Source organism: Protomyctophum bolini, assembly GCF_963924005.1.
Source record: "Protomyctophum bolini genome assembly, chromosome: 2".
Taxonomy (NCBI): domain Eukaryota; kingdom Metazoa; phylum Chordata; class Actinopteri; order Myctophiformes; family Myctophidae; genus Protomyctophum; species Protomyctophum bolini.
The window spans coordinates 23,812,910-23,839,987 of NC_137863.1; the positions used below are offsets into that span (position 1 = coordinate 23,812,910).

General features: G+C 40.8%; 2 protein-coding genes across 11 annotated transcripts; one reads left to right on the forward strand and one right to left on the reverse strand.

Moving 5' to 3' along the window:
• Positions 1–1,819: 1,819 nt before the first annotated feature.
• Positions 1,820–15,705, reverse strand: LOC308327223 (zinc finger protein Eos-like). 6 transcript variants are annotated; one of them, XM_080780472.1, is made up of 8 exons: positions 15,270–15,705; positions 13,070–13,117; positions 12,831–12,935; positions 11,754–12,008; positions 10,054–10,221; positions 8,360–8,506; positions 7,486–7,611; positions 1,820–6,398 (listed from the first exon to the last, which is right to left on the reverse strand). In XM_080780472.1, the coding sequence occupies exons 1-8, from the start codon at positions 15,286–15,288 to the stop codon at positions 5,554–5,556; spliced, it is 1,713 nt and encodes a 570-aa protein (XP_080636598.1). In that variant the 5' UTR covers positions 15,289–15,705; the 3' UTR covers positions 1,820–5,553. The 6 variants fall into 6 exon arrangements, with proteins under 6 accessions (XP_080636598.1, XP_080636599.1, XP_080636597.1 ...); XM_080780473.1 differs by having other exon boundaries at positions 8,360–8,488; positions 13,061–13,117; XM_080780471.1 differs by having other exon boundaries at positions 13,061–13,117.
• Positions 15,706–15,864: 159 nt separating this feature from the next.
• Positions 15,865–26,154, forward strand: LOC308327253 (uncharacterized protein). 5 transcript variants are annotated; one of them, XR_013965175.1, is made up of 13 exons: positions 15,865–16,053; positions 16,419–16,645; positions 17,384–19,404; positions 19,562–19,653; positions 20,063–20,126; positions 20,389–20,484; positions 20,890–21,180; positions 21,584–21,695; positions 21,766–21,864; positions 22,291–22,577; positions 22,800–22,896; positions 23,339–23,425; positions 24,603–26,154. XR_013965175.1 is itself a non-coding variant. In XM_080780529.1 (13 exons), coding segments are annotated over exons 5-8 (306 nt in total). In that variant the 5' UTR covers positions 16,085–16,645; positions 17,384–19,404; positions 19,562–19,653; positions 20,063–20,126; position 20,389; the 3' UTR covers positions 21,586–21,695; positions 21,766–21,864; positions 22,291–22,577; positions 22,800–22,896; positions 23,339–23,425; positions 24,603–26,154. The 5 variants fall into 5 exon arrangements, 4 of the variants coding, with proteins under 4 accessions (XP_080636655.1, XP_080636652.1, XP_080636654.1 ...); XM_080780529.1 differs by lacking the exon at positions 15,865–16,053 and having other exon boundaries at positions 16,085–16,645; positions 20,890–21,001; positions 21,084–21,180; XM_080780526.1 differs by lacking the exon at positions 15,865–16,053 and having other exon boundaries at positions 16,085–16,645.
• The last annotated feature ends 924 nt before the right edge of the window (positions 26,155–27,078 follow it).

Here is a 27,078-nt window from a genome sequence, read left to right on the forward strand (position 1 = left end):
AAATAGAAAAACATTAAACATCACCACAAAATGAGTACTAATTGGTCAAATATATTTCTTAAGCAGTTATGAATTGAATAGAAATGCAAAAGCTTTCAATTGGTTATCCTTATTCAGGAAGATGAGATGGATGTACAGGATAGACGGGCAAACATCGGTACTACATGCACCAGGTTTGAAAGCAATACCACTGACTAGTGTAGAGAAATTTGAGTACATGGTAGTATTTCAAAGCACAAAGCTGGTTAATGCAGGGTTGGCTGGCCATTAACGGGATGATTTGTTCAAATTACCATTCATAATGGCTTTATTTTGAGTGAGCTATGACCAAATACTAATGACTGGATTGTGGCCATTAACTGTTTTATGATCTTAATGATTGGGTTAGTGATGGACAATATTTAATTCATACGATGGTCAAAATAAATTACACAATTGTGCAAGAATGGTTTTAAGAATTATGGAACATCAAAGGCAAATTGAAGAAAACCCATATTTACTGCACATAAATCACATTAACAGGAGGCAAGTAAAATATTGTAGCCTGAATCCACACAGTGAAGTGAATGTGTAAAACAAAATTTGAGTAATCTTTTACCCATGAAAAATAACATGTTCAAGTGATATCAAGCAATATGTAATTAACTTTGGTATCTTATGTCACTTACCGGTAATGTTCTATCAACTAATGCCAAATAATAATGTGCCAAATCGGTTTACATCTAAAACTAGTCAAGTTGATATTGTATTCTCTTCACCTAACAGTCAGTAAATGGGTTAATAAGGCATACTATTTGTGGGTGAAACAATACCTAGTTGGAAAGCATTTTAAGTTGGAGCCTAGTTTCTTGGGATATGGTCCACAGAATGTTAAATCTGCCAAAACTACAAACCATATTAGCAAAAGGCCGATGCACACCTCAGAAGGCTAGTGACAGGTGCGTAGGGCAATAAAGCATACTTAAAAAGGTTATCTTTAAAAAACAAGGGTCCTGCACACTTTCAGAAACTTGGCAAAAATGTTGCTCTTTATTGGTCAACGTTTCGGTCGATTAGACCAGTGATACTCAACCTCAGGCCCGCGGGACCATTATGACTGGCCCACCAATGAAAATCTAAAAAAAAGAAGAAAAGAAAATCTGGAAAATGAAATAAAAATAAATAAATCTGAATGAAGTTATCTTTAATTACATTATTATAAGTAATACTATTAGAGTTGTACTATTACTCGAACGAAAATAAAAGCTTGGGGGGGGGGGGGGGGGGGAGATGCAATGCAAATGAAAGACATATACTGTGTATCCCTATTCCCTGACATAATTTTATAGCTAAACGGACAGAATTCTATTTTATTTGAATGATGAAACCCAGCTGCCATTAATAGTTGGAAATGGAAATTGTAATTGCGGAAATTGTGGAAATGGAAATTGCGGAAATGGAAATTGAGGAAATTGCGGAAATGGAAATTGCGGAAATGGTAATTGCGGAAATTGCTCTTCACTTATAGCTATCTATTTTCAGGTAGATTTATTTATTTACATATTGTGTGCATGCACATTGTACTTTGATACATTTTGCGAAAATAAAGCAATTGAAAGAGAGAAGTTATCAAGTATCATTAATGTCATAATTTTATCTACTGGCCCCTGGCCCCTTGCCATTTTTGTAATGTGGCCCACAGGTAAATCTATTTGAGTATCCCTGGATTAGACCTTCAAGACAGACAATCTGCCTGTCCTGATGAAGGTCTAATCGACCGAAACGTTGACCAATAAAGAGCAACATTTTGTTTCTGACAGTGTGTGGGACACACACCTTTTTAAAAACTACAAACCAACCACTTAATTATGGTAGTATTATAACTTGTTAAATGTAACATCGCTCTTGACCCAAAGAGGTAATATTTGAGGTAAATCTTTCACATTTATTTTGAAAGGGGCAACATTACCTATACGTTTCTACAACATAATTAAATACATTTTAAGAAACCATATCTCTTGCAATAGACAAGATCCTGTTAAAAGAAAAACATTGAAAACTTGGAGGAAATATTACCTGCTCTGACTGCTTTAACATTAAACCTATGAATCCATTTCCTTCACTTCAATAATGTGCTTATAACAGTATCAAATTGTGTTTATTTGGATCATAGTTACTATACAGCTGTGTTTCAGTCCACTAAATATATTATTTGTGCTGTATGGTGGGAGACATCAGTGAAATTACAATTCCACAAAGAACCATGATATTCTATACAGAATGGCTGGGTTGATTTAGACCCACAAAACAAATTGGTTCAATATAAAACCACTGGTTATTCTAATTTTGGTTCATATATTATATATACCGGTAGTGTGTGTGTTCAATTGTTATGTATTCAAGATTTTTTTTAATGAAATAGCAGCAACAGCAGTGAGAAGGTCAAGTGAAATTGTAATTGAGTGGTGATAAATAGGATAATTGACTCCTGGCCATTAGCAATAGCCAATGTATTAAGCATGATATACTGTAGTCTGGAACCCATACACATGACTAGGATATTACTGGTATTACATTATTTTCACGTTCTTTCCAGCTTTTTTCAGAATAGTACTGAAGATCAACTACACCACTAATAGCTTGTTTAAATCAGTATGGGATCTGTTAACTGACTATTAAAAGGGGGCAGGACTTAATTTTGCTCCTAAATACAGATAAAACATTTGCTATGACAGATTGAGTAATTTTATTTTCTTACAAATGCTTACTTCTAATGCTTACTTCTAATTTCCCCATGGAACACAACAGGAATATACTGTCCGTAGAGAGCAAATACTGTAGCCCAAGTTCAACCTCATGTTTGTCAGGACAATCTCAATTTAAAGCTGCCTTGATGACTATCTACAAATTCAGTACAGAGTTTGTCATCCCAATCTCTAAAATTAAAGTTAATATAATCTCACTGTACAGATATTTAGAGAATAAATGCTAGAAAAATAGAGCTTAAATGTTGATTTGAGGTCTAACCAATTTGACCTGGATTCATTGTATTTTTCAATTTGAGATGCACCATTTAAAACTTTACCAAGCCTCTAGTAGGGTTGATGGGCCTCAAACTTCATGCTGTTATTGTGTTCAATGCACACGTGAGCAAATCACTATATACACATATAAAGATTACAATTCACAAGTTACCAACTATAAAACACCACATCAATATTATGGTTTACAGTAGCATGTAAACAAGCAGATAGTGATATCTGTAATTGACGGTCTTCTCTTTGGCTCATGTCATCTTCATCTTTCTTGTTTGTTTTAAGTAATTCTTAGACAGGAAACATCTTTCACTCAACTTTCCCACATCTTTGTAGCAATAAAATAGGCTAAAGGATGGTAAGAGTAAGAATATAAAAATGTAAAATAAGCATTTTAATTTCAATTTAGTCTGTGAGGACAGTGGTCAACCACCACGCAACACTGCACTCATTCATGCCATAGCAGCAGGTGCCAAATCTCATGCACCCAATCTTTAATAAATACAAAAAGTGCTTCTTTCCCCTCACATACTCATTTCAATCGAAGCAAGGATCTACTTGAATAGGCCTCAGGAAAACAGTGTGCAAAATCCTAATCATGGGACTTTTTGATTATCTGGATTACTATAGTACTTGGTCAAGCCTTTTTCTCATGATCTTTAACAATCACATCATCCAAAAACATCTGTCACTGACCATTTCCTTCAAACTTATCAATGAGGTCAAGGTCATGAAAGGCACAATACAATGACAAAACAAATGACACCAAAATCACTTTTAAATAAAACATAAATATAATAGTTTTGGTTTGTTGTTTCATGTAGTAAATTAAGGGGAGATTTCGAGGAGACCTTTATAAATATTAAACACCCTATCCTCTCGATTAAGTAATCTCCAAAATAGTGGCAGTGATACTTTTAATAGCGAATGCCTTTGCTCACATTTGTTTGAGAAATGTGCAGGTCATAAATGTTATTCTATAAAATAGTTTAATATAATCATTGTATTCTGGCAGGTATCAGTGCAACAAAAGCCATCATAGACAAAAACATTTTAACACCCCATACCAATCCACATTCACAAGGGACAAAAGCCTTCATTTTTCACTTTACTTAAAACACAACATGGGGCCTCTCTCACACACATTTAGACTACATATACACTAGGACGTTTTTGTTTTAAAACACATACTGTTTGCACCCACCATCCACACTATCAGGTGTTTTTGACCCCCTAAAACAGAGACATTTGAAAACACTGCTGACACCATTTTGATTTGAAAATACCGGCACTGCACTTTGGTGTGGACGGGCGGGAATGGTAGTCTGGGTTACAGCCTGATTCGCTGCGTTCCGTGGATTTTTTGTCACTCAATAGCGAGTGACAAAACAAATCCACGGAACGCAGCGAATCAGGCTGGAACCCAGACTACGGGAATGGAGACCTTTTGAAAACAATGACACAGACATCCACATCCTTTGACTACCAGAAGTGAATTCAAATTACAGGCATTATACTGACCATGTTGTCTAAGCAAGGCTAAGCAGCTGTTTATTGTATAATACTACTGTACTACTACCTACATGCGCAGGAGGCAAGCTATTAAGACTACTTCCACATGGGGAAGGAGGGAACGACACAAATGGGGCGCCCGTGGATGAAGCCTACATTCATGAACAACATTGTTGTTCGTGTGGACGGAGATGGCTTTGATTTTAAACTCAATATTTCAGTGAAAACGTCTTAGTGTAGATGCAGCCTCACACTCAACTTGCATACAAACAAAAGTGCATTTCTAATTTGAGGTCACCCCCTCCAACACCTCCATTTGACATAGACCTGGTTTTCTGAGTTTGGTCTGCACATTTGGTACTATAAAACACAATCTACTGCTCACCACAACACCAAACTCAAAGATTGAGTTTAAGGTGCGTTAGGGAATGAATTTGAAAAAAGGTGTTTTTTGCTTTAAGAAGTACACTACTGTAGCAATTCAATTTGTTGTCATTTGCAAGCCCATCAAAGTGCACACTAACACTAACAGGTTTGTACAGCTTTTTCTTTTCCTTTTTTTTTGCATTCTCAGTTAAAGTGCAGAAGACGGAAACATTTCAGGTCACAGATATAAATCACATTAGTATAGCGTATGTTGTGCACCAGGTCTGAATCCTGGATTCATAGAAAGCAACGGTAGACTACCATCAGAGCAAGGCACTTCTGAGGTTAAAAACAAAGTGCATTGACTCTTCGTCTACTTTAGAATAAAATTAATTGGAAAGTGCAAAATTGATCCATTGTTCAAAGTGCATTAAAATTATTCTTCAATTTAACAAACTACACATTTTGAGCTTTTCTAGCATGCATAAGAGGGGTCAAGTGTTTCCAGCTAACAGTAGCAATGCCTACTCACACAATCAGGTCCATACTTACCCAGACCCCTTTTAAACCCCTTGTATTATGCAGACCAAACCCAGCCAGGTCATAGTCTCAACTTTAAAAGAGCTTTAGCTGACGCAGGTAGTCCAACCTCTCATCCTCCTCAGTCAAGGATGTGCTCTCCACGGACTATGTGTGAAGAGAATTCATAGCGATCCTGGCTGCGGTAGCCACAGATATTACACTCAAAGGGCTGGCGGAAACCGTGGCAACCCATGTGAATGGTGAACATGACATGGTCCAGGAAAAGCATGCGGCAGTGCTCACATCGGAAGGAACGGATAGCGCGCCCCTCTCCGTCTACCACCCGGTAAGCCTCCCTGGAGGTGGAGGAGGGAGCAGTGGGCGAGCTGGGAGTCGGAGCTTGGGTGGCCGGCAGGGCAGCTGGGTGACCTCCGTCCTCTCTTTGCACATCTCTGTCTTTGGCAGGGCTAGGACTGTGTCGTTCCCTGCTTCTATGTTGCAGGAGAGGATGCGGCGGTGGGTTGTGGTTGTTGGAGTGGGGGAGGTGAAGATTGTGATGGTGGCTGTTATTGTGGAGGGGCAGAGCTGGAGCAGTATTATTGTATGGCTCATCTGGCATGCTTTCTGTGTCCGTAGAGTCCTGACAACCATTGGTCGGTGAGGGGGCATGACTTCGGCCTGTAGGCAGGTCTTCGTGTCCCTCTGCTGCCTCCCTTCCCACAACACCCACCATAGCTCCCAATCTGGCTCCAGACCCTGTACAGTCCAACCTCGGGCCAAGAGGAACCATAGAGCTAATGACCGGCCTGATCTCTGATAAACAAGAAGGGTGAGTGGTGGGAAGCCGTAACGGTCGCAAAGAGTCCGTTACGGCTTCCCAGGTCCCAGATCCCAGGTCACTGTGGTGCATCTCCGCATCTTTGTCAAAACCAGCACTGATCTCATATGGTGCGTCTTCCAAGTTGAGGCGCATATGCTTCTGTCCTGTAGTGAAGCAACACATTTTTAAATTGACTTAAGAAATCCTCTATTCTAAGTAAATTTAACCATGTGATTATATTATTATTACAATTATTATTATATTATGTCTTAAAAATCTTTCAACATATTAGCCACACAAAAATAGCCAATGTACAAAGCAGCTTATAGATCGCTTATAGAAGTATAAATTATAACGCTCATGGATTGGTTGTGACAGCTCCCTTTGGCCATCGTGTCTAAATAGAAAACAATCAAAACATACAAAAAAGTGTAAAGGGAAAAGCTTTTCTTTTGTTGAAAAATAATGGATGCGTTAACTCCATGCAACCGTTTGGACCCAAGGAGTTGCATGGTGACCCTTTGGTGTGGTTAGGGCTTAAGGAGGAACATGGTGTATGGCTCCAATAACATTAGGGAAATTAGCTTGGGCAAAACAAACTTTAGTGCACTGTTTTCTAAGTCATATCATCGTATCAAAGCATAATACCAGTGAAATGTGTAACATCAGCACTGCAACCCTCCTGAACGGATTAATTATGAATCAAAGTCTTGATCGAAACGCTACCGATTATTCTCTTGAAAACCAAAAATGGTGTGATACTACAGTAATGTGAACTTTTGTAGTCAAATAGATTTTTATTTGAATACAGGACTTTAAGTATTTACGTTATAGTTTTGTTTAGTAGTCGTGTCAATCAATGTATTATGATTCCATGATATCAACAACAAAGAACGTAATTTTGCTTCTGCCACATGACCCTTTCCCTACATGAAAACTCAAGTGCAGGCTGCCTGGCTCAAACTTGACCGACAACAGCCAAGAGGCAATAGATTCTTGGCAGATGCTAGGTATCAGTAGCCAACAATGCCATATACCAACAATGCCTTTTGCACCCAGGGTGGTATAGTCAATTTGGCTATTTACACCCAGGCAGTCATTACATACTGATTGATACTTACATACATACTGGTGTGTATAGAAAGCTATAGAAGCTTAAACCTTTGACTCGCCTCACCCAATCGCCAGTTAAGATATGAGTAAAATGTAAACAGTTTCACCTTGCTTCCCTGATTGAAATCAAGTGCTCACCTACAAATTTCTGTGGTGTGGATCTTTTGCGTTTGGCGTTTGCAAGCCGATCGATGAATGACATCTTGTCTGAGGAAGGTTGCAACAGAGATTCTGGCATAAACTCTAGCTCCCTCATGTCCTCTCCTGCAGAGGGGATGACAACATCCTATGTTATTGTTGGTATAATTTGATTCTAATAGTATTAAATTAGATTGTGATCAAAGGGGAACGGAATTACATAGAATTAGTGACAGAGAGGGATTCTGCGAAATACAAAATCACATATTTAGGGGCTATTTGGTTTTAAAATAAATATATATACATATCATAGTTTTGTGTGAGAGGAGATGTGTATTGCAGCGCTGCCTTGACTCGCTGCGCTACATCACTATGGCGGCATGAACAGAAACAGAGCTACACTTTCTAACCACCTGCCCAGTGCCCACTATACCAAGACATCAGAGACACAGAGATTACACACACCCAAAGTGAGTTTGAAAACATGACTCCAAAACAACTCCCATACCACAGCAGCAAGATTTGTGAACTGCGACAAAAGAAGATTAGCCAATGGAATACAATCACCCTAAGGACTACCAACTGTACAGAGTTGACCTCTAGACCTACTGCACATGTAAACAGAGCTGCTACCTTTTAACACATTTTTGTATACCATTTAAATAATCTTGATAAAAAAAGCTGCCATTTGTCCCAAAGTGACATTTGTTCCCATTTGTTTCATAAAGCTTTATACCCTGTATATATACACAGTATCATGTATATAATGACACGATGTTACATAGCTCTGTTTATTATATTTTGACACTTGCTTTGGAAATGTAAACTTATGTTTTCTCATGCCAATACAGCTCCTTTGAATTGAACAGTGTACCTGGAGTGTGAGCCCCAGGCTGCAGGGTCTCCAGACTCTGTAGGTAGCTGTGGCAGCGTTCGCGGTGCTCCTCCAGGGTGCTCTGCTGCTTGTAGCTGCGACCACAGTAACTGCACTTATAGGGTTTCCCTACCATGGGAGAGGACACTGGAAACAAGACAAATGGCACTGCATTTATTTACTCAACAAAAAAAAACTAAATTAGATCACTGTTTAAGTGCTATATGTGTGGCCAGTTCCACATACAGTAATAACAATCACACAAATAATAGCCACTTAACAACAATATGGTCAGTATATGGCAAAGCTTATAAAGCCCACCAAGCCTAGATTTTATTCTATTTTTAAGAATCAAAATATATACTGTATATATATTTGTGTATAACAAAACGTACACATTTTTGGTTCGGAGCGCCCCAATAATGCACTCCTCACTTTCATGCTCTTTTAGTTTCGCCCAGCCATGTGTATCCAGACCGCTCCAAGGCTATTCTTTCAGTTTCAGCAGTGTGGCAGTCTCACAACAAAATGTTGCTTGCGCGGTAACAAAGATGATTCTGATGTTATTCGCTTTGTATTCTGTACGATCTACAGTATATTGTTGTAATTACTGATTTTGCATTTTCCATTTTATTTCCCTGTTCTGTTTGATCAATTCACTGCATAAAGCAATTGGTAAATTAGTTTTAAAGTGCTTAAAAAGGGAGACTACTCCCCCCTCGCCTCTCTGACAGGCATCAAACAGGTAGCTGTCATTGATGCTTTAATGTTATAGTGCATTATCATCATCATCATGAAGACCAATCTATGTTCACAATTTGTGGCAGCAAATTCATAAACAGATTTATAAATACCACAATTTGGGCCATCAACTAGTATTGTATAATATACAGAACATGTCAGCTACAACGCCCCATTTAGCTTCAAGAAGTCCACAGATGATGCCATGAAAACAAACTTTTTAAACCATTGTGGAACTAAAATCTCTGGTGGGAAATTAGGCCTACATGTTTCATGTAGGCATGGGTTATATCTATGTTTTAAAACCTTCCTGCATTTCACTAGGGTACATGGAATGATGGTATTTGTGCAGGGGGAAAAGTGTGAAAGCAGAGTTGCTTGTGATAAAAGTTGTTTACAGCATTACTGTAAAAAACAATAAAGCTACAAACTTAAGACATGTCTTAAGCAGCCTTGGTACAGTATCTGCGACAGCAACAAGTGTTGGTTTGTCCTTGATCAACACACCAGTGGGGCTCGGCAGAACAGAAATGATGACAGATGTGGGTGTTGGTAGCGGGCTGGGTTGCATACTGTGAGTTGAATAAAATCATGTGGCTAATAAACTGCTTTAGTAGTAGAAATAATCTTTGATGAGTTGAGTACGAAAGACAAGCCATGGTGCTTTCTTGGGTCAAAATCCTATTAACAGACCTTATATTGAACTCTCCTGTGTTTGTCTTAGCAAACTGTTAAGTATTCAATCAATCATCGTTATATGTGGCAATAGTTTAATGATGCGGAGCACTGCATCACCTTAATACTGCATTTCTGTATTAATACAGAGGACTGTCTTTTTTTTGACGGTACTGAAAAGCATACCTTGTGGATTTCTAAATACCTTTGATACCAGCCACACCTAGTTTCATGAACACAAATTTGAACGTGTCTGGACATGTGAGAATCTCTCTCACCAGAATGAGTGCGAAGGTGTCCAGTGAGAGCATCCCGTCTACGACAGGCATAGCTGCAGAATGGGCATTTAAACGGCTTCTCCCCAGAGTGCAGCTTAATGTGACGAAGCAGGTTACCCTTCTGAGTGAAGGAGGCGCCGCACTGATTACACTGGAATGGCCGCTCACCTGTGGGTAAATCAAACCTATGAACTTATCGAATGAAGGTGTCTGGTGTGATGTCTCATCAGTGCAATGCACCAGTTGAGGGTGATTTATTTTACACTTAGTTGTGCCGTGTCAGTCACATACCGAAAATAGCTGGAAAATAATTTGGTCAGCTGAAAAAAGAATGAGCTTTAACCCATAAATACCGGGAAAGCATGCGTGTTGCGTGTCATTTTAGATTTGAGATATATACCATATACAGTGGTGTTTTGGTCGTAGCACGGGGTACCACGGGGTGTGGCCAGTATTGTTTTCACGCGCAGGTACGGTACGGTAAACGAGTGTACACGCTAGAATGTGTCCCCTCGATTCATGACCCAAGTAAATGGGAACCCAAAATGGCATCCTCACACCTTGCATATACTGTGTACAGTATGATACTACACGGTAAGCAACACAGCATATTGGCTTCAGTAGGGCTGCTGCCACTGCCAGTATCCTATCTGCAAGCAACAATCTCTTAGCCGCGAGTGCCGAATGGTCTTCGCGTTAGAGTAAATGGGCACGCCCCCCTCCTAAGTACAGTTTCAGGCCGCGACGGTGGGGCGCTGTCTCAAGTGAACATCGCTTAGCCGACTAAGCCCCGATCAAGTTGCGACTCGATATGGACAGAAATTAGAATAGTAAATCATGTTCGGGTGAGAGGGTTTTCCCTGACTACCACTCAAAGTGGCTACTGGCCAATCACTGTGCGTCCTTGCACAAGTACGCTGGCCAATCATAGCACGTCCTTACACAAACGTGAAGGCCATTCGGCACTCGTGCCTCAGCCACCTCCTATAATTCAAGACATCCCTCGAGAAGATTTACAAAGGAATAAAATGTATTCATAATTTCCTACTACTATTTATACATTAATCACATAGATTATGTAGCCGTGCCCGCGTGCTCGTGTATGTGACGTCATTAACGTACCGTTCCCCCGGGGGAAAACAAAACACCATTACACCACTGTGTGTGTGCATGCGTAAGATTGATACAATGTTTGTCATATTTTATACTTTGTCTATTCAAAGATAGCAGATCTACTATGAGATTGTAGATCTGCTATTTTCGAAAAATCATGAACATTTTTGCTTTGAATATATATTTAGCTCAAAATGTCTGGGTTCCAGGAACAAAATATTTTCAGATGAGGGGTACATGGCCAAATACATACAACTTTGGGGGTCCTTGACATCAAAACGTTTGAGAACCACTTGTACAGCAACATACATTTGGCAGAACACTGTTGACATTTTTAGAATCTGCCTCAGGTCTTAATGGTTTAATCGTAATTATAACTACAAATAATAAAATATAACTACATTGTGACTGGATTTCTCCATTTCCCCAACTCAAAACCATCCACAAATTATATGCTAATGCTTCCAATTATATTGCCGTCAATAAAATGACAATAGCATGATGTTTAAATAAAGACCAACTTCACAATCAGTATTGTATTGTATGTTCCTACAATGTAAGAAGTAATCAATTAATTGATCACTCACCTGTGTGGCTGCGCTTGTGCACCATGAGGACGTTGGGCCCAATGCAGATCATTCCACAGATGTCACACTTCAGCTTCCCATTTGGCAGCCTGGTTGCTCCCGCTGACAAGACCTCAGTACTGGTAAGCTCCCTGTAGCCGCCACCAGGCTCACCACCCTGCTCGGTTCCGCCCTCTTCAGCCCACTCCCCTTTCACATCCTCTGTACCACGACTTGGCTCTTCATCACTGTACAGCTCCACTTTAATGGAGTTGGCTAGAACCACAAGAGGAAAACTAAATTAAAAAGGACAGATATCAGCGACATTGTGGTACAAAGAAAGTACAAAGTAGCAGAACACCCATAGATTAAAATATTTTTTTGTGTTTGCTTTTTAGTAGCCAATTAGATTTGAATCCACTTTTCTCCCCAATTTAGTCGTTATGCCAATTGATTTCTCCCCACACACAGTTAGAAGTGGCAGGAGCCTCCACCGGGAAGACATAGAGCCTTCATCCTACTCCTTCCGCCCAACACTCCCTAGTCCCTACTGACAGCTGCTGCCACAGCCCGTAAGAATACATGCAATGCAAAGTTTGAACCCACAACCTCTGTGGTTGTGGGCAGGGTCTTTATTGTACCACTGTGCCACCCGAGCACCATCAAAATGGTTATTCTAAATAATGATAATACGTAAATAAAATGTTGCATATACATATCCATTACATTTGGAATATGTCATCATGACACAAAAGAAGAAAGTCTGGGGGGCCCGCTGGCCAAGTGGTCCAGGTGCATGCCACATAGAGGCTCTAGCGTGTTGCGTGTTCGAGTCCCGTTCATGACAACCTTTGCTGCATGTCTCTCCCCCGTCTGTCTTCACTGTAACTATCAATAAAAGGCACAAAAGCCAAAAACCAATCTTAAAAATAAAATAAAAAGTCTGAACAGATCTAACCGCATTAGTCACTCTCTTAAGAAATCAAGTAGTAGGCACTGCAGCTCTATATGGTGCAAAGGAAAGATTGTAATGAACTGCAGCTGCAGCATTATTCATTGTTCTATGTTTTATGCATTACTTCATGTTCACACACTGACCACTGAGGGGGCGACTTGGAGAAGCGTGCTGGCTGTTGGGGGTGCTCATTGTTGGACCTCCAAGGGGCCCAGAAAACTCCCTCTCCATCGAGGAGTCCCCGCTAGCTGCAGTCCAAAAGGAAAGAAAACATAATGTGATGTAGTCACTTCAAACTTCAAAGACATGACTACTGTAGAAGAGATGTCAGTCTGTTTTGCAGACTCTTTTTCATAGTCATGAAAAGACCTACAATGTTCACCTGATATGTAGGACCGGCCATTGCAGTCATCAGCATCCATACTCATAGCTGAATGTGAAAAAATAGCAAATGAATGATTAAGATTTAACCCATTTAGGCCTGACCTCGAAATTTAAAATAATTCTTCTAAATCCTCCAGTTTTCTGAAATAAATATTTTCACGATTTAAAAAATAATAATAAAGAATAATAAAGAACAATCTCCAGTGAATTGACCAGTAAAAAGACTCACGTCCAAGTTTAAAATGATTTACTTCTCTTGACAGTGCACCAAATATTATTAATACAATTTCAAATATATATCAACTAAATATATCTCTCCCAGCTCCAAGTTTAGCCCAAATTTTTTGATTCTCGTAGAGGTTTTTTTCGATTCTGACGAATCTCTCTACGAGAGTCAAAACGCTAGCTCCGCCCCTAATGTCGGATAAGCAAACTGATGCCTTTAAATCACTCTTACCTTGTACAAATGCAAAATCTAAGCTGCTTTTCATGTTGCCCCACTTGTTTGTGATCTCTGCGGAAGCATATTAAACTCTGTCAATGCTTATTTTTCAATAAAAACGTTTTATAGTCAACTCTGTTTCTGAGTATTTCTTTCACCCGCAGCCATCTTGCTTTTCTCTCCATTGTAAATACGGTAAACGGCGCAACAGAATTGTAAATGCGGTAAACGGCGCACAGAATATTGCCCGCGACCCTAGCGGCCAGGGTTCTCTTGCGCATTTACAATGGAGAGAAAAGCAAGATGGCTAAAATACCTTTTTTATTGAAAAATAAGCATTGACAGAGTTTAATATGCTTCCGCAGAGATCACAAACAAGTGGGGCAACATGAAAAGCAGCTTAGATTTTGCATTTGTACAAGGTAAGAGTGATTTAAAGGCATCAGTTTGCTTATCCGACATTAGGGGCGGAGCTAGCGTTTTGACTCTCGTAGAGAGATTCGTCAGAATCGAAAAAAACCTCTACGAGAATCAAAAAATTTGGGCTACTCCAAGTTCAAACCAGCCTAAAGAAACTTCCACCAATTGAGTGTCAATGTGGTGCCTCCACTCATCACATCCAATTCAGTGGCAGTGTAAATAGCATATAAATACCGTATAAACATCCTTTTTGGCTCTTACAACAACAAAATGCCAGATCAAAATCTATGACTATGGACAGAAATGCTCTTTTATGTTTTGCAGGGGGAAAGAAACCACTATACTCAAGTTAGCGTGCTGGCGTCGATCATACCAAACAAACGTTATGTGTCAGTTACTCACAAATCTAGAGCTATATCACAAATCTAATATAGCACAATAATGTCGTTGCTGTGTTGCTATCGTGAACAAAAAAATTACCTTAAATGACACCACACGTACAGCGGCCGTGGCGTGGGTGTCAAATTGTGATTGTGAATGCACGCCACTGTCCACTCCACGCAAGGCCAACATTGAAAATGTGTTCAACCTGTAACGTTAGCTGATCGTTGCTAACGTCACATACACAACACATGTATAACAATATAATTATAATATGTCATGCATTAGCAACCATATAGCTTCCTGGGCAACTTTGCTACTGGCAGCGAACAACTATGGCTCCGCTGACAAGCTGATAAACAACAACAGCAACAAGGGTTAAACAAGCTAGCATTAACACGCACAGATCTGTCTGTGTTCCATGTTTGTCTGAAAATAATAGCATACAACGTTGCTAAGCTAACGCTATTGTCCACTGTCCAGTCGCCTGTCCGTCCAGCCAGCGTCGTTGATTGGCCTTTTAATAGGCTAGCGTTATGCTAATGCTGTATGTCAACTGCAGACAAGTTAGCCAGACGGACACACAACAAGATCTTACTGGAGCAAAGTTGCAGTGAAGTTCACTTCAACGCTGCTATCACACTAATGTGGCTAAACGTCGTGAACCTTTTTAGTAGACCAGCAGCTGATTTATACACTGACCCTCCTGTAGAAATTAACCACGTTTCACTTAGCACAGCAAAACGAGCATTCATTAGGCTAACGTTAGCTTATAATCACAGCCAATGTTTCCTAAACGGTTGCTATGGCACCCACTGCTTCCCAAAATGCTATGCTAACTTAGCTATCTACACATACACAACAAGTCAGTCATAAGTGTGTGAGTACGTGTGATCTAACTTCAGCATGATGACACCAGCCATGCAGCGGCTCTTCCATCGGTGAGATTTCTTACCTGTCTCGGCCGCTTCCATTGATTAATGTAATCTTTTGTTTTCTTTTGTTTTCTTTGCTCTGCTGGTTTTCTCTTATGACGACATCATATCGCCTACCAGCCAGCAGCGTTCACCTCCAACTGCAAAACAAGTTCCGGTTCTGTTGGACCAACTACGTCTACCCATAACGCTATGCGAGGTATCATCACCGATTCACCATGGCATGCATCATCCTTCTCATCACCAAGTTGTTCCATTGACCACTTTACTCCGGTGTCCCTATTTTGGGCATGCCATTATATCAATAATAATAATAATAATCAACCCATCCCCAAAAAGGAATACAAACTAGCAGATCCTTTTATTTAATATTTATTTTTGTCTAGATTAATGCAGGGTAGTGGACTGTCATGAATACTGGACAACTCACCCCGGTGCTTAGGCTGTCTGCTGTCGTGAAAGTTTATAGTTAGAGAAATTCAAAGTCCAGCCTCTCCCACCCTAGCTCTGGTCCATAGCCTTCAAGCAGGAAGGCTATGGACCAGAGCTACTCCCACCCCTCACTGGGGAAAATTCCGGGAGGAAAACGGAAAAGGGGTGAGATGTCTTGTTGCCAGTGGTGTCAATCACTGATCATGAGTAGTCAGCACCTGGTGACAATCACTGATTGGGGCGAGGCACTGAAAACAGGAAGTGTTTGTCCAGTATGAGAGCAGCAGCAGTGGAGAACACAGCATGGAACTGAACTGCAAACATTGGAGCTGGGAAGACCGAAACCTCAAGCCATCAAGGGGAATGCCACTGGTGCGTTAATTGTTACTGCATTGAAGTTTATTTTGTTGCTTAAATTTATTATAAAAGTTATTTATGTTTTTGTGCTGCTAGGCCAAATTTAACTGCTATAATTAGCTATAAGTTTGATTTAAGTTGCATATAGGCTTGCTAAGTTGATGTGATGATCTTGAATTGAATTATGGAAGAAATATGAGTTAAAACAACCTGTTTATTTAGATTACCCAAGTGACTAGTGATTCAGTCATGTAGGTTACATTAGTAACTATGGTTATTCGAGTGAAATGAGTGAATTTCAGTTATTGTTTTTGTTTAAGTATGACCTTACATAGTTAATGACAGCTTGTATTTGTTTTTTGTCTTTTTCTCTGTTTAAGGTTTTCAACCTAATGCCTAAATACCTAATACCTAACCAACAACTGTACTTACCTGTACCACAATTTCAAGTAAAAACAAACAAAAGAGGAAAGAAGTTGTCTTTTTGAGTTGACCACAGTTCCCCCTGTCGGCTAAGCCGTTTTTCAAGTTTGGGCAAAAAGGTTTCTGAAGAAAATCCCGAATAACTTGACAGTCATCATCAATCACCATCGACAAACGACTACAAGTGAGTAAACAACAATACGCCCAAGTCCCAAAGTGTGAGCACGTTAAACCGTATATCTCTGGTGATAAAAGAAAGAAAGGCATATTGTCCCTACATTCAAGTTGAAATCTTTACTCTGATACGGACACGTATTGAAATTGGATCGATTGGAAGGATCTAACCATGGATGTGTCACGCTATTGAAGCTAATGAAATGAGCGATACCATACGGATGAATGAACGCGCAGATCGCGACATTTAATGTGGATTGGAATGAATTGATGTCGCTATTAAGCAAGCTTTGTGCAACGCTAAGTTTGGATCTGGAAAATAAGCACTGCTGTTGTATTCTAAATACGGACGTCACGTCACGTTTTACTGATGTCTGTAAATGAAGCGGATGAATTAGGCTACTCCAGTATGAAAGAGGCCTGTCCGTGTGTTTGCTAATACAAAAACAGCTTAATTGATATAAGCATCAAAGCAATATTTTAAGTACTTTTTATTAGCAAGTGCATTCCATAGCGCTGGACCACACATGGACATCATAAACCTGCGACGGGAACAGTTCCTATGTAGTAAAAGATTATATGAAAGAAATAAAATATTTAACTGGTTTATATTTTACAATTTTAGTTATAGATGGCAAGTATAATGTTAAGGAATATTTGTCTTATTAGCCAGAGATCTTTTTAAAATGTTTCTATTACTGTGAGTGATATGGTCAGCTTCTGATGTCTTTCTTTCTTTCTAATGTAGATGGAGATGACCGTAGATGCTGCTAGAACACTGAACCTGGTTTCCTGTGTGAACCACCCCATCCTGACAGCTAAGATGTCCATGTGGACATTATGAGTGTTTGTATAGAGAGAAGCATGGCTGAAGAGCTTTGCATATCAGTCGTTTCTTGCTGCTGCCAAAGTCAAATTGTGATATCTGTGGTGTTTAGTTCATGGCCGCTTATGAGATGTAGATGACTGGTGGAATAGCCTTGTGATACATACTGGGTGTGCTCTTTGGTCGTTCACAAAACAAAACAAAAAAAAAACTGCACAAAATGCCACAAACTCACTAAAAGCTCCACAAAAATCACACAAATCAAGGGATGTCCGACAGTCAGTGTTGGATATTGTCCAACTCCTAATTGCCGATATCAACAGATACCGATATGCAGGCTTTTTCCAGTGGTGGAAACATAACTCAAACTTTTTACTTAAATAAAAGTAGGCAATACTGCAATATAGAAATACTCCGTTACAATTCAACATGTACTCGAGTAAAGGTACAAAGGTTTTGGTATAAAATGTACTTAAAATACCAAAAGTAATTATTAATAATGACTCATGCAAAATGTCTCATCTAAAATGATCTAATCTCTCACAAGCTCACATGTGTCTTATTGTATTGTGAGCTTGTATAGATGTTTTTAATGTAAAAGAATAAATAAAGTAAAATTAAGGGTTAGGGTTATTAATTTTTAATGCCTTATCGGCCGATAATATCGGACATCCCTAACAAAAACATATATCAAACGTGTCAATACATTTCAAAGAATGCCACAAGTGGCACTAAAACTTCACCAATAAATAAAGAAACATCCACATGTTCCATAAATTAAATGCCACAAAGGTTTGCCGAAAAAATGAAGAAATTACAAAAAATAAGTTTCTTAAACATCTTCTGCCGTATGTCCATAGAACTTCAGCTCTGTTGCAGCAAGCCAGTACAATGTGTCATTGTCTAGGTCACCTAAGCCACGATCACCATTCGGTGGCCGGTATTTGGGGCAAATGGTCATTACGTGTTCCACAGTCTGTAGTGGATCCTCGCATTCACAGTGGGCACTGTCCGAGATGTCCCACTTCTGCAGGGGAGGTGCTGGCAAAGAACATATTTGGGGTCCTCAATGTATTCCACTGGTCCCTCTGTCTTGCCTTCACCCAGGATGCCTTGGAGGTGTCAGCTGGTGTTGTGTGGAGCAGTTCCTGGGCCTGTGTGGCAAAGGGGCACAGTGACTTGAGGCACGTGTGCTGTGGCAAAGGTCGCCGTGACTTGGTGTGTGTGTGTGTGTGTGTTGTGGCAAAGGGCACCGTGACTTGAGGCACGTGTGCTGTGATGTCTCTGACGACCTTGTGGAGGAGATGGCTGGGATTCACTCAGCTGTGCCTTCCCGGTGAGGGCCAGCGTGGCTGCTTCTCGTCTGACCTCTGTTGGAGTGATTCCAGCGAGAACAGGCAGGCAGTTTGTTTGGGGTGGCCCATCCGGTGTTGAGGGCAGCATCCAGCTTCTTGACATGAGAGCTACGGCTCCAGACTGGGACACAGTACTCGGGTCGTCTGCATAGCCATACTTCATTGATGTTGTTGCAGGGAGGTCATGGATGTAGCTGTTAGTGTTGAACAGCAGTTACTGGTGTGGAACCGAAAAGCTTCACAAACATGCCAAAAAATTCTAGTTTTGAACCTTTTTAATCTAGTTTATTTTCAAATAAATTTGTTTTTACTGTTTTGTGAAGCAACTTTGGGTACCTTGAAAAGTGCTATATAAATTGTATGTATTATAAAAAAAACAGACACACAGCAATTGTCGCCACACAGACATCACAAATTCCTATTGGCAGCAGCAACAAGTGAGTGATGTGCAAAGCCATTCATAGACTATAACCACCATGTCTTCATTCCAGATGCTGCGAGGCTCAACCGGAGCCCCTACAGGTGGACATCTGCAGTTCTCGCTGTCCATGGATGAATCTGCATGGGGGGCTCTGAAGGCGGCTCAAAGTAAGAAACCACTTAGACTTTTCTATTACTGCGAGTGGTATGGTCTGCTTCTGTTTTAAATGTTCTCTATACATTTTGTGTATGATGTGAAAGGACACAATGTACATATATCTGGCTCTTGGTCACTTAAATTAATCTTTCGTTCTTTCTTTCTTAGGGTGGATGGGTCGTGGTAGACGTCGTGGAAGGACAGAGATCCGTTCCAAAGCTTCCCTCCCGGGCGTTTCCTCTGAGGACTTCTGATGAGCTGTGAGTAGGAATATTTCTTGTTGGGATGGATATCTGTTGTACTGTTATGGTACGAAGTATAGCATGGCAGTATGATTCCTCCTAGTGGCACTGGTTGAATGTCTGTCAGCTCTCCAAGCTAATCAAAGTCTTAATGACACTTTTTTTTAACCACTTCAACCCCAGCATCTCTATTCTGGGGGGAGCGTTCAGCCAAATTAGCAGATCTACAAGCTCACACCGCATTGCGACGTGTTGTGAGCTTGTAGATCTGCTATGTTTGGCAAATCAATTTGTGTAGAGTGAAATCGGAGCATATACCAAATGCTCTCTTTAAAGGTCTGTTTTATCAAATCTATAGAGGGTTTAAGTGGTTCTGAATATGCAGCTCAACAAAAGCTAATGTAGTCTTTATTTCTTTCTTTCTTAGGACGGAGATCTGTGTAGATGCCGGAGGACTTCGGACCTGGGCCTGCCCGGTGAGGAACCGCACGGTAAGAACCGGCCTTTCACGATTATGAGGTTTCTTTTTACTGGACGATTATTGTCGCTCTAATAAATTGCAATTAAATATTTAAGTGTGGCCCGGACGGTTAGCTCAACTGTCTGGGCACCTATGCTGCCAAGCCAGCCGGACGGCGTGCTGCGGGTTCGACTCCCGACGGCCACTGCTGGACAGGGTACACGCACGCACACACACATGCACACACAGAGCAAAGCTAATTTGGTGTTTTTTTTCTTTTCTTTCTTTGTTAGAATGGAGATATCGATAGACGAGCTGATGTTCCCGGACAGAGATCCGTTCCAAAGCTCCCCCCCCCCGGGGGCTTCCTCAGAGGACTCTGATGAGCTGTGAGTAGGAATAGTTCTTTCTTGTTTCTGAGGATGGATAACTGCTTTTGTACTGTTATGGCACGAAGAATGGCATCATTTACTACAGTCATCCAAATGTTTTAAATATTTTATGATAAATCTAAATGACTCTGCACAATAGTTTGAGAGTCAATATCTCATCTGCTTTTAGAAGCACTTGAATAAAAAATGACAAAAGATGTTGAGGACTGTACATGTGTTGATGCCTCCTAGTGGCACTGTGGTTGAATGTCTGTCAGCCTTCCAAGCTAATCAAAGTCTTAAAACCCCAGCATCCCTATTCTGGGGGGAGCGTTCAGCAAAAAATAGCAGATCTACAAGCTCACACCGCGTTGCAACGTGTTGTGAGCTTGTAGAGCTAATGCTTTCTTCTTTCTCTCTCAGGATGGAAATGGCAGATGCAGCTGAAGCCTCTAGAGATCTGCAGGTCTGTCCATGGATGGATGGGAGGACGGAGATCTGGGTAGACGTCGCTGGAACGCCACTGCTGGACAGGGTACACGCACACACACACACACGCACACACACACAGAGCAAAGCTAATTTGGTGTGTTTTTTTTCTTTTCTTTCTTTGTTAGAATGGAGATATCGATAGACGAGCTGATGTTCCCGGACAGAGATCCGTTCCAAAGCTCCCCCCCCCCCGGGGGCTTCCTCAGAGGACTCTGATGAGCTGTGAGTAGGAATAGTTCTTTCTTGTTTCTGAGGATGGATAACTGCTTTTGTACTGTTATGGCACGAAGAATGGCATCATTTACTACAGTCATCCAAATGTTTTAAATATTTTATGATAAATCTAAATGACTCTGCACAATAGTTTGAGAGTCAATATCTCATCTGCTTTTAGAAGCACTTGAATAAAAAATGACAAGATGTTGAGGACTGTACATGTGTTGATGCCTCCTAGTGGCACTGTGGTTGAATGTCTGTCAGCCTTCCAAGCTAATCAAAGTCTTAAAACCCCAGCATCCCTATTCTGGGGGGAGCGTTCAGCAAAAAATAGCAGATCTACAAGCTCACACCGCGTTGCAACGTGTTGTGAGCTTGTAGAGCTAATGCTTTCTTCTTTCTCTCTCAGGATGGAAATGGCAGACGCAGCTGAAGCCTCTAGAGATCTGCAGGTCTGTCCATGGATGGATGGGAGGACGGAGATCTGGGTAGACGTCGCTGGAACGCCACTGCTGGACAGGGTACACGCACACACACACACACACACACATGCACACACAGAGCAAAGCTAATTTGGTGTGTTTTTTTTAGAATGGAGATATCGATAGACGAGCTGATGTTCCCGGACAGAGATCCGTTCCAGAGCCCCCCCCCCCCCCCGGGGGCTTCCTCAGAGGACTCTGATGAGCTGTGAGTAGGAATAGTTATGGCTTGTTTCTGAGGATGGATAACTGCTTTTGTACTGTTATGGCACGAAGAATGGCATCATTTACTACAGTCATCCAAATGTTTTAAATATTTTATGATAAATCTAAATGACAAATAATAAATGCACAATAGTTTGAGAGTCAATATCTCATCTGCTTTTAGAAGCACTTGAATAAAAAATGATAAAAGATCTTGAGGACTGTATATGTGTTGAGGCCTCCTAGTGGCACTGTGGTTGAATGTCTGTCAGCCTTCCAAGCTAATCAAAGTCTTAATGACACTACCACTTCAACCCCAGCATCCCTATTCTGAGGGAGCGTTCAGCAAAAATAGCAGATCTACAAGCTCACACCGTGTTGCAACGTGTTGTGAGCTTGTAGAGCTAATGCTTTCTTCTTTCTCTCTCAGGATGGAAATGGCAGTAGACGCAGCTGGAGCCTCTAGAGATCTGCAGGTCTGTCCATGGATGGATGGGAGGACGGAGATCTGGGTAGACGCTGGAGGACTTCGGACCTGGGCCTGGATGGATGGGAGGACGGAGATCTGGGTAGACGCTGGAGGACTTCCGACCTGGGCCTGGATGGATGGGAGGACAGAGGACGGAGATCTGTGTAGACGCTGGAGGACTTCGGACCTGGGCCTGGATGGATGGGAGGACAGAGGGCGGAGATCTGGGTAGACGCTGGAAGACTTCGGTGAGGAACTCGACAGTACGAACCGCTTTAGGGTTGGGGCTTTTTTATAGGCTTTATAGTAAAAAGCCAATAATCGTCCGTTGCCGATAATCGGTCAATCCCTATTCTTAAACGTTACTGTAAGTGCATGTGTATGTTGTGACAGGACACACACCCACACACACAGCAAAGCTAATTTGGGGTGCGTGTGTGTCTGTCTGTCTGTCTTTCGTTCTTTGTTAGAATGGAGATCTCAGCCGATGCCCGAGATCCGAAGCTTTCCCTGGGTGTTTCCGCTGAGGACTTCTGGGTCGCTGGGAGGCTCGGATGGAGCTGGAAGGTTCGGTAGACATCACTGGAACCCGTTTAGGCCTGTCGGAATTTGAGGTTTTATAATGGCCGATTTAATTGTTTCTCAAATAAATTACTAGTAACAATTTAATTGCGTCATAACATAACATTCTAAATAAAACTTTGGCTTTTGTAGGCTTTGTAAACAAAAAGCTGCACATGGCATAATTCAACAACTTTATACACTAAAAGAGAAGAAAATTACAAAGTGACACGTTTAGAGCTTGTAGATCGGTTGCTTCCATTATTTCTTTAAAATGTTAGACAATATATGAACATTTTCAACATGGAGATGATTATGACTAATCTCTAAAAAAAAGTATCTCAAATACTTGGCGATTAGGTAATTGTGACAGGCCTAAATCCTTCTAGTTGTGTTTTTTTATATCATGTTCTGTAATCAGTTAGGGTTGACTATAGACTTTTTTTAGGAACAAGATCATCATGTCGGTGAAGAGCACGTTTCTAGCCGATGGAGCAACTATTTCTGATCACCTTTGGAGTTACATCACAGCAAGGTAACTATACAACACACGCACACACACTATGATCATGACATGACATCAGCTTGTGACTGCAACTTGTTCCTGTTCGCAGATGACTCGGCACTGCTAGTCTCGGACAGGAACAAACTGCAGGTTGAAAAGGCCCTCAGCTCTGAACTCGGTAGAATCTGCACCTGGCTCGCTGATAACAAACTATCTTTACACCTGGGAAAAACTGAATCCATTCTCTTTGGATCTAATAGTAATCTCAGCAAGGCAAATGGCTTCTTGGTTAGAGTTGGTGACAATGTTATCACACGTAAAGATGAAATTACCTACCTAGGTTCCATCCTGGAGGCTAATCTTTCCGGTGATAAAATGGCCACCAACGTAATCAAAAAAGTCAACCAAAGAACAAGATTCCTTTACAGGATCTCCTCACTGGTCAACAAAAACACCTTGAAGACCTTAACAGGAGCCCTCGTACAAGGTTTCTTTGACTATGCATGCACCTCCTGGTACCACAGCACCTCAAAGGCCCTTAAAACTAGGCTCCAGACCTCCCAAAACAAACTGGTCAGGCTCCTACTTGGCCTCACCCCCCGAACCTACCTCACTCCTGCCCACTTTGACAGGCTGGAATGGCTTAGGGTCGACGACAGAGTACAGCATCTTGCAATGGGTCTGGTCCACAAGATTCGATACACCACCAAGATACCCATGTACCTATCTAGATACTTCCTTTATGTTAACGAAGTCCACACCCACAACACCAGAGGGAGTGCAACGAACCATGTACAACCCAGATTCGGCACAAACAAGGGACTAAATTATTTTCACTCCTATGCCACCAAAATGTGGAACGCCCTACCAACAGTCATTAAGACATGTGAATCCCTTGACTCCCTTTTTCCCCTCACTGTATACGTTTATTTTCCCTTTTTACCTCCTTTATGATGAATTCCTGTTCTGTTCTTTGACTATATAGAAGTGTCTTTGTACGTCTCTAAATGTTTTGAAGAATTGAACATGGTGGACCCTCTTGCAAACCCTCTTGTAATGCTTAATTGGGTCGTCCACTTGCAGTTAACAGTCTTTGTATTGAGTTTGTGCTTGACATGTACTGTAATTCTGCAAACTGTTAATAAATATTTCAATCAATATTGTTTTATGAACAAAGTAGTAATGAGCATTTCTTTCTTTTCTTTAGGACGTTGCTGGTCTCCTGTGTGGCTCCATCTGGAGGTCACCAGGGTTCTGAGTCACTCAGATCCTGACTGGTAGTGGTGATATGTAGATGTGATCAATCAGGGCTCTAAACAATAAAATAATAAACCAATATAAATAACTAGATAATAATATAAATAAATGGATAAAACGAACGATAAAAAAATAGATTATAGTAAAATAAAAGTAAATTAAAATAGTAAAATAAAAGTAAATTAAAATTAGTAATAGCATAGTAATGGATAAAATAAATATAATTAGTAATATAGACAATAATACATAAAATAAATTAAATTATCAATATAGTAATGCATAAAATTAGTAATAACAGTAATACATAAAATAAATAAATGCATAAAAAATAAAATGAGTAATAACAGTAATACATAAAACAAATACTATTTGTAATGCATGAAGTAAAATTAGTAATAACATAGTAATACATCAAATAAATACAATTAGTAATATAGTTATACATAAAATTAGTAATAACATAGTAATATATAAAATACAATTAATACATAAAATAAATTCAATGACTTTGTGTTGTTATAGAATGACTTAAAAAAACAAACAAAAAATATCAATCACATCTACATATCACAACCAGGCTATATTGCCAGCAGGCAGGTGGACTGTAGACTCACTACAGCTGTTGCGTGGCTAGTCTGCTATCCGCGAACGTCTCCACGCTGGTTTCCTAAATGAGGGATATAAGTGCTGTTGGCACTCTGGACTCTGAATTCTGCGATCATGTGCTTCAGAAGAATGATGCTGCGTCACCTGTGCGGTGACAATTTCCGGTCTTTGGAAAGCTGTGACGTTTGCAGCTGTTCTGTCAAGATGGCCAATCTGCAAGCTGAGCTTGTGGATGAGATGTGCAATAGCCTAGTGCTTTGTGTTTGAGCCCTGTGCAGGAGCTACAAGACTGCCGGTTTGGATTGCTCTGTGCAGTTTTAACCACGTGACGCCTGCAGCACACTGTCAAGTGTGCAGGTGGACAGTTCTGAGCGGACGGCTTCGCCTTGTTTGTTGTTATAAAACTGTGGTGACGCTGTGTAACGTAGGCCTGAGGGCGGTTGCTCTGATAGACTTAAAGAGAGCCTTGTAGGAATTTTTTTACCTGATATGTGATTTCAGGGTCGTTTCGCCTACTTCTACGTCCGGAGAGTTGTGATATTGGTTTTGAGTTCTTAAATGAATAAATGGGGGAAATGTCAAGGAAATGTGGAATGCTTGTACATTTAAGGACGTCATAAACCAAGCCATGAGAAGCTGTTGTCTGTGACCTGTGACATGTGTGGTTCTGAAGGGGTCTTCTGATGTCATGTATACAAGACCCACCCACCCCTGGGGGGGGGGGGGGTAATAATGTATTTAAGCTAAAGCCTGACTGAGATGTGTTGAGTCAGTACGGTGTTCCATTGTAACGCGTCACTGCTGTCTCCGTATTCGAATACATTCTATTCCAATACTCTGAAACTCTGAATTGTGTCTGTCTCATTATTGTTGTTTCAACTATGTTATAAGTGCTCACCGACAGATTTCTTTAACATGTCATATATCTGTAAATATTCATTATTTTCTTGTTAATAAATTATTGCATTTATACCCGGGTGTCCGTTATGTGTCCATTACCCTTAGATCGCGCCGCCGCGGATTTATTTATTTCCCAAATGGTCTAAAAATTAGTTATTTAGCGTACTTTTACCAATTAATTAGCCTATACACAGACAACGACTGATTAGCCTATTTTGGACGATATGGGTCTTTTCTAGAGTCAGTGTGTTTAGTCTCACTATAGTCTGTGTAGATTACCCGGCGGTGTTGCTGCCCCTCCCGGGAGTCGCGGCTCATGGCTCTTCACAGACGGCACAGAGACAGCAGTCACTCCGCTGAACGTGTCAGTGTTGCTGCAGTGGTGTGAACCGTGCGGGCACTGGTGGTGGTGCTGAGTTCTGACAGCCGAGTCATAGCTTCTTCTTCTGAATTACTTAATCTTTGCCTTGGAAAATACATTTTGCGTTTTGCTGTTTCCCAAAACAAACCAGCGCGCGCTACTGTTTGCTACAAAGCGACTGGAAGCGGACGAGGTTTACAGACATACCAATAGTAGCCAATCATATGCTGATTAGGCCAGTTGCTGTATAGCCTACCTACCCGATCACCAGGGAGCAGCAACAACACACACACACACACACACACTACACACACAATAGCCTTCTATATAATTCTGCGCACATATATTATATATATTTAAAAAAATACCCAGCATAATTTTTGGGAAGGCTAAGCCTTCCCTAGCCTTACACACCCGCCGCCTATGGGCACTGTACTGTAGGCATATAATACCTGCGGCTAGGTGAAAACAAAAGAAACCTGATTAGCATTTGAGTACTTTTAACACCTCTGAACAGCCTGCGGAGAGGTTCACATTTTCGGAATTTTGCGACGGAGTC

Bases quoted from the DNA above. Each gene is read 5' to 3' on its own strand.
- LOC308327223 (XM_080780471.1), bottom strand. The intron at 12,936-13,060 runs GTAGGTCTTTTC...TTTGGACTGCAG, and splicing joins CTACATATCAGGTGAACATT to CTAGCGGGGACTCCTCGATG. The intron at 12,009-12,830 runs GTCAGTGTGTGA...TTGTGGTTCTAG, and splicing joins TCCAAGTCGCCCCCTCAGTG to CCAACTCCATTAAAGTGGAG.
- LOC308327253 (XM_080780526.1), top strand. From the start codon at position 21,767: ATGGAGATATCGATAGACGAGCTGATGTTCCCGGACAGAGATCCGTTC. The intron at 21,865-22,290 runs GTGAGTAGGAAT...TTTCTCTCTCAG, and splicing joins TCAGAGGACTCTGATGAGCT to GATGGAAATGGCAGTAGACG.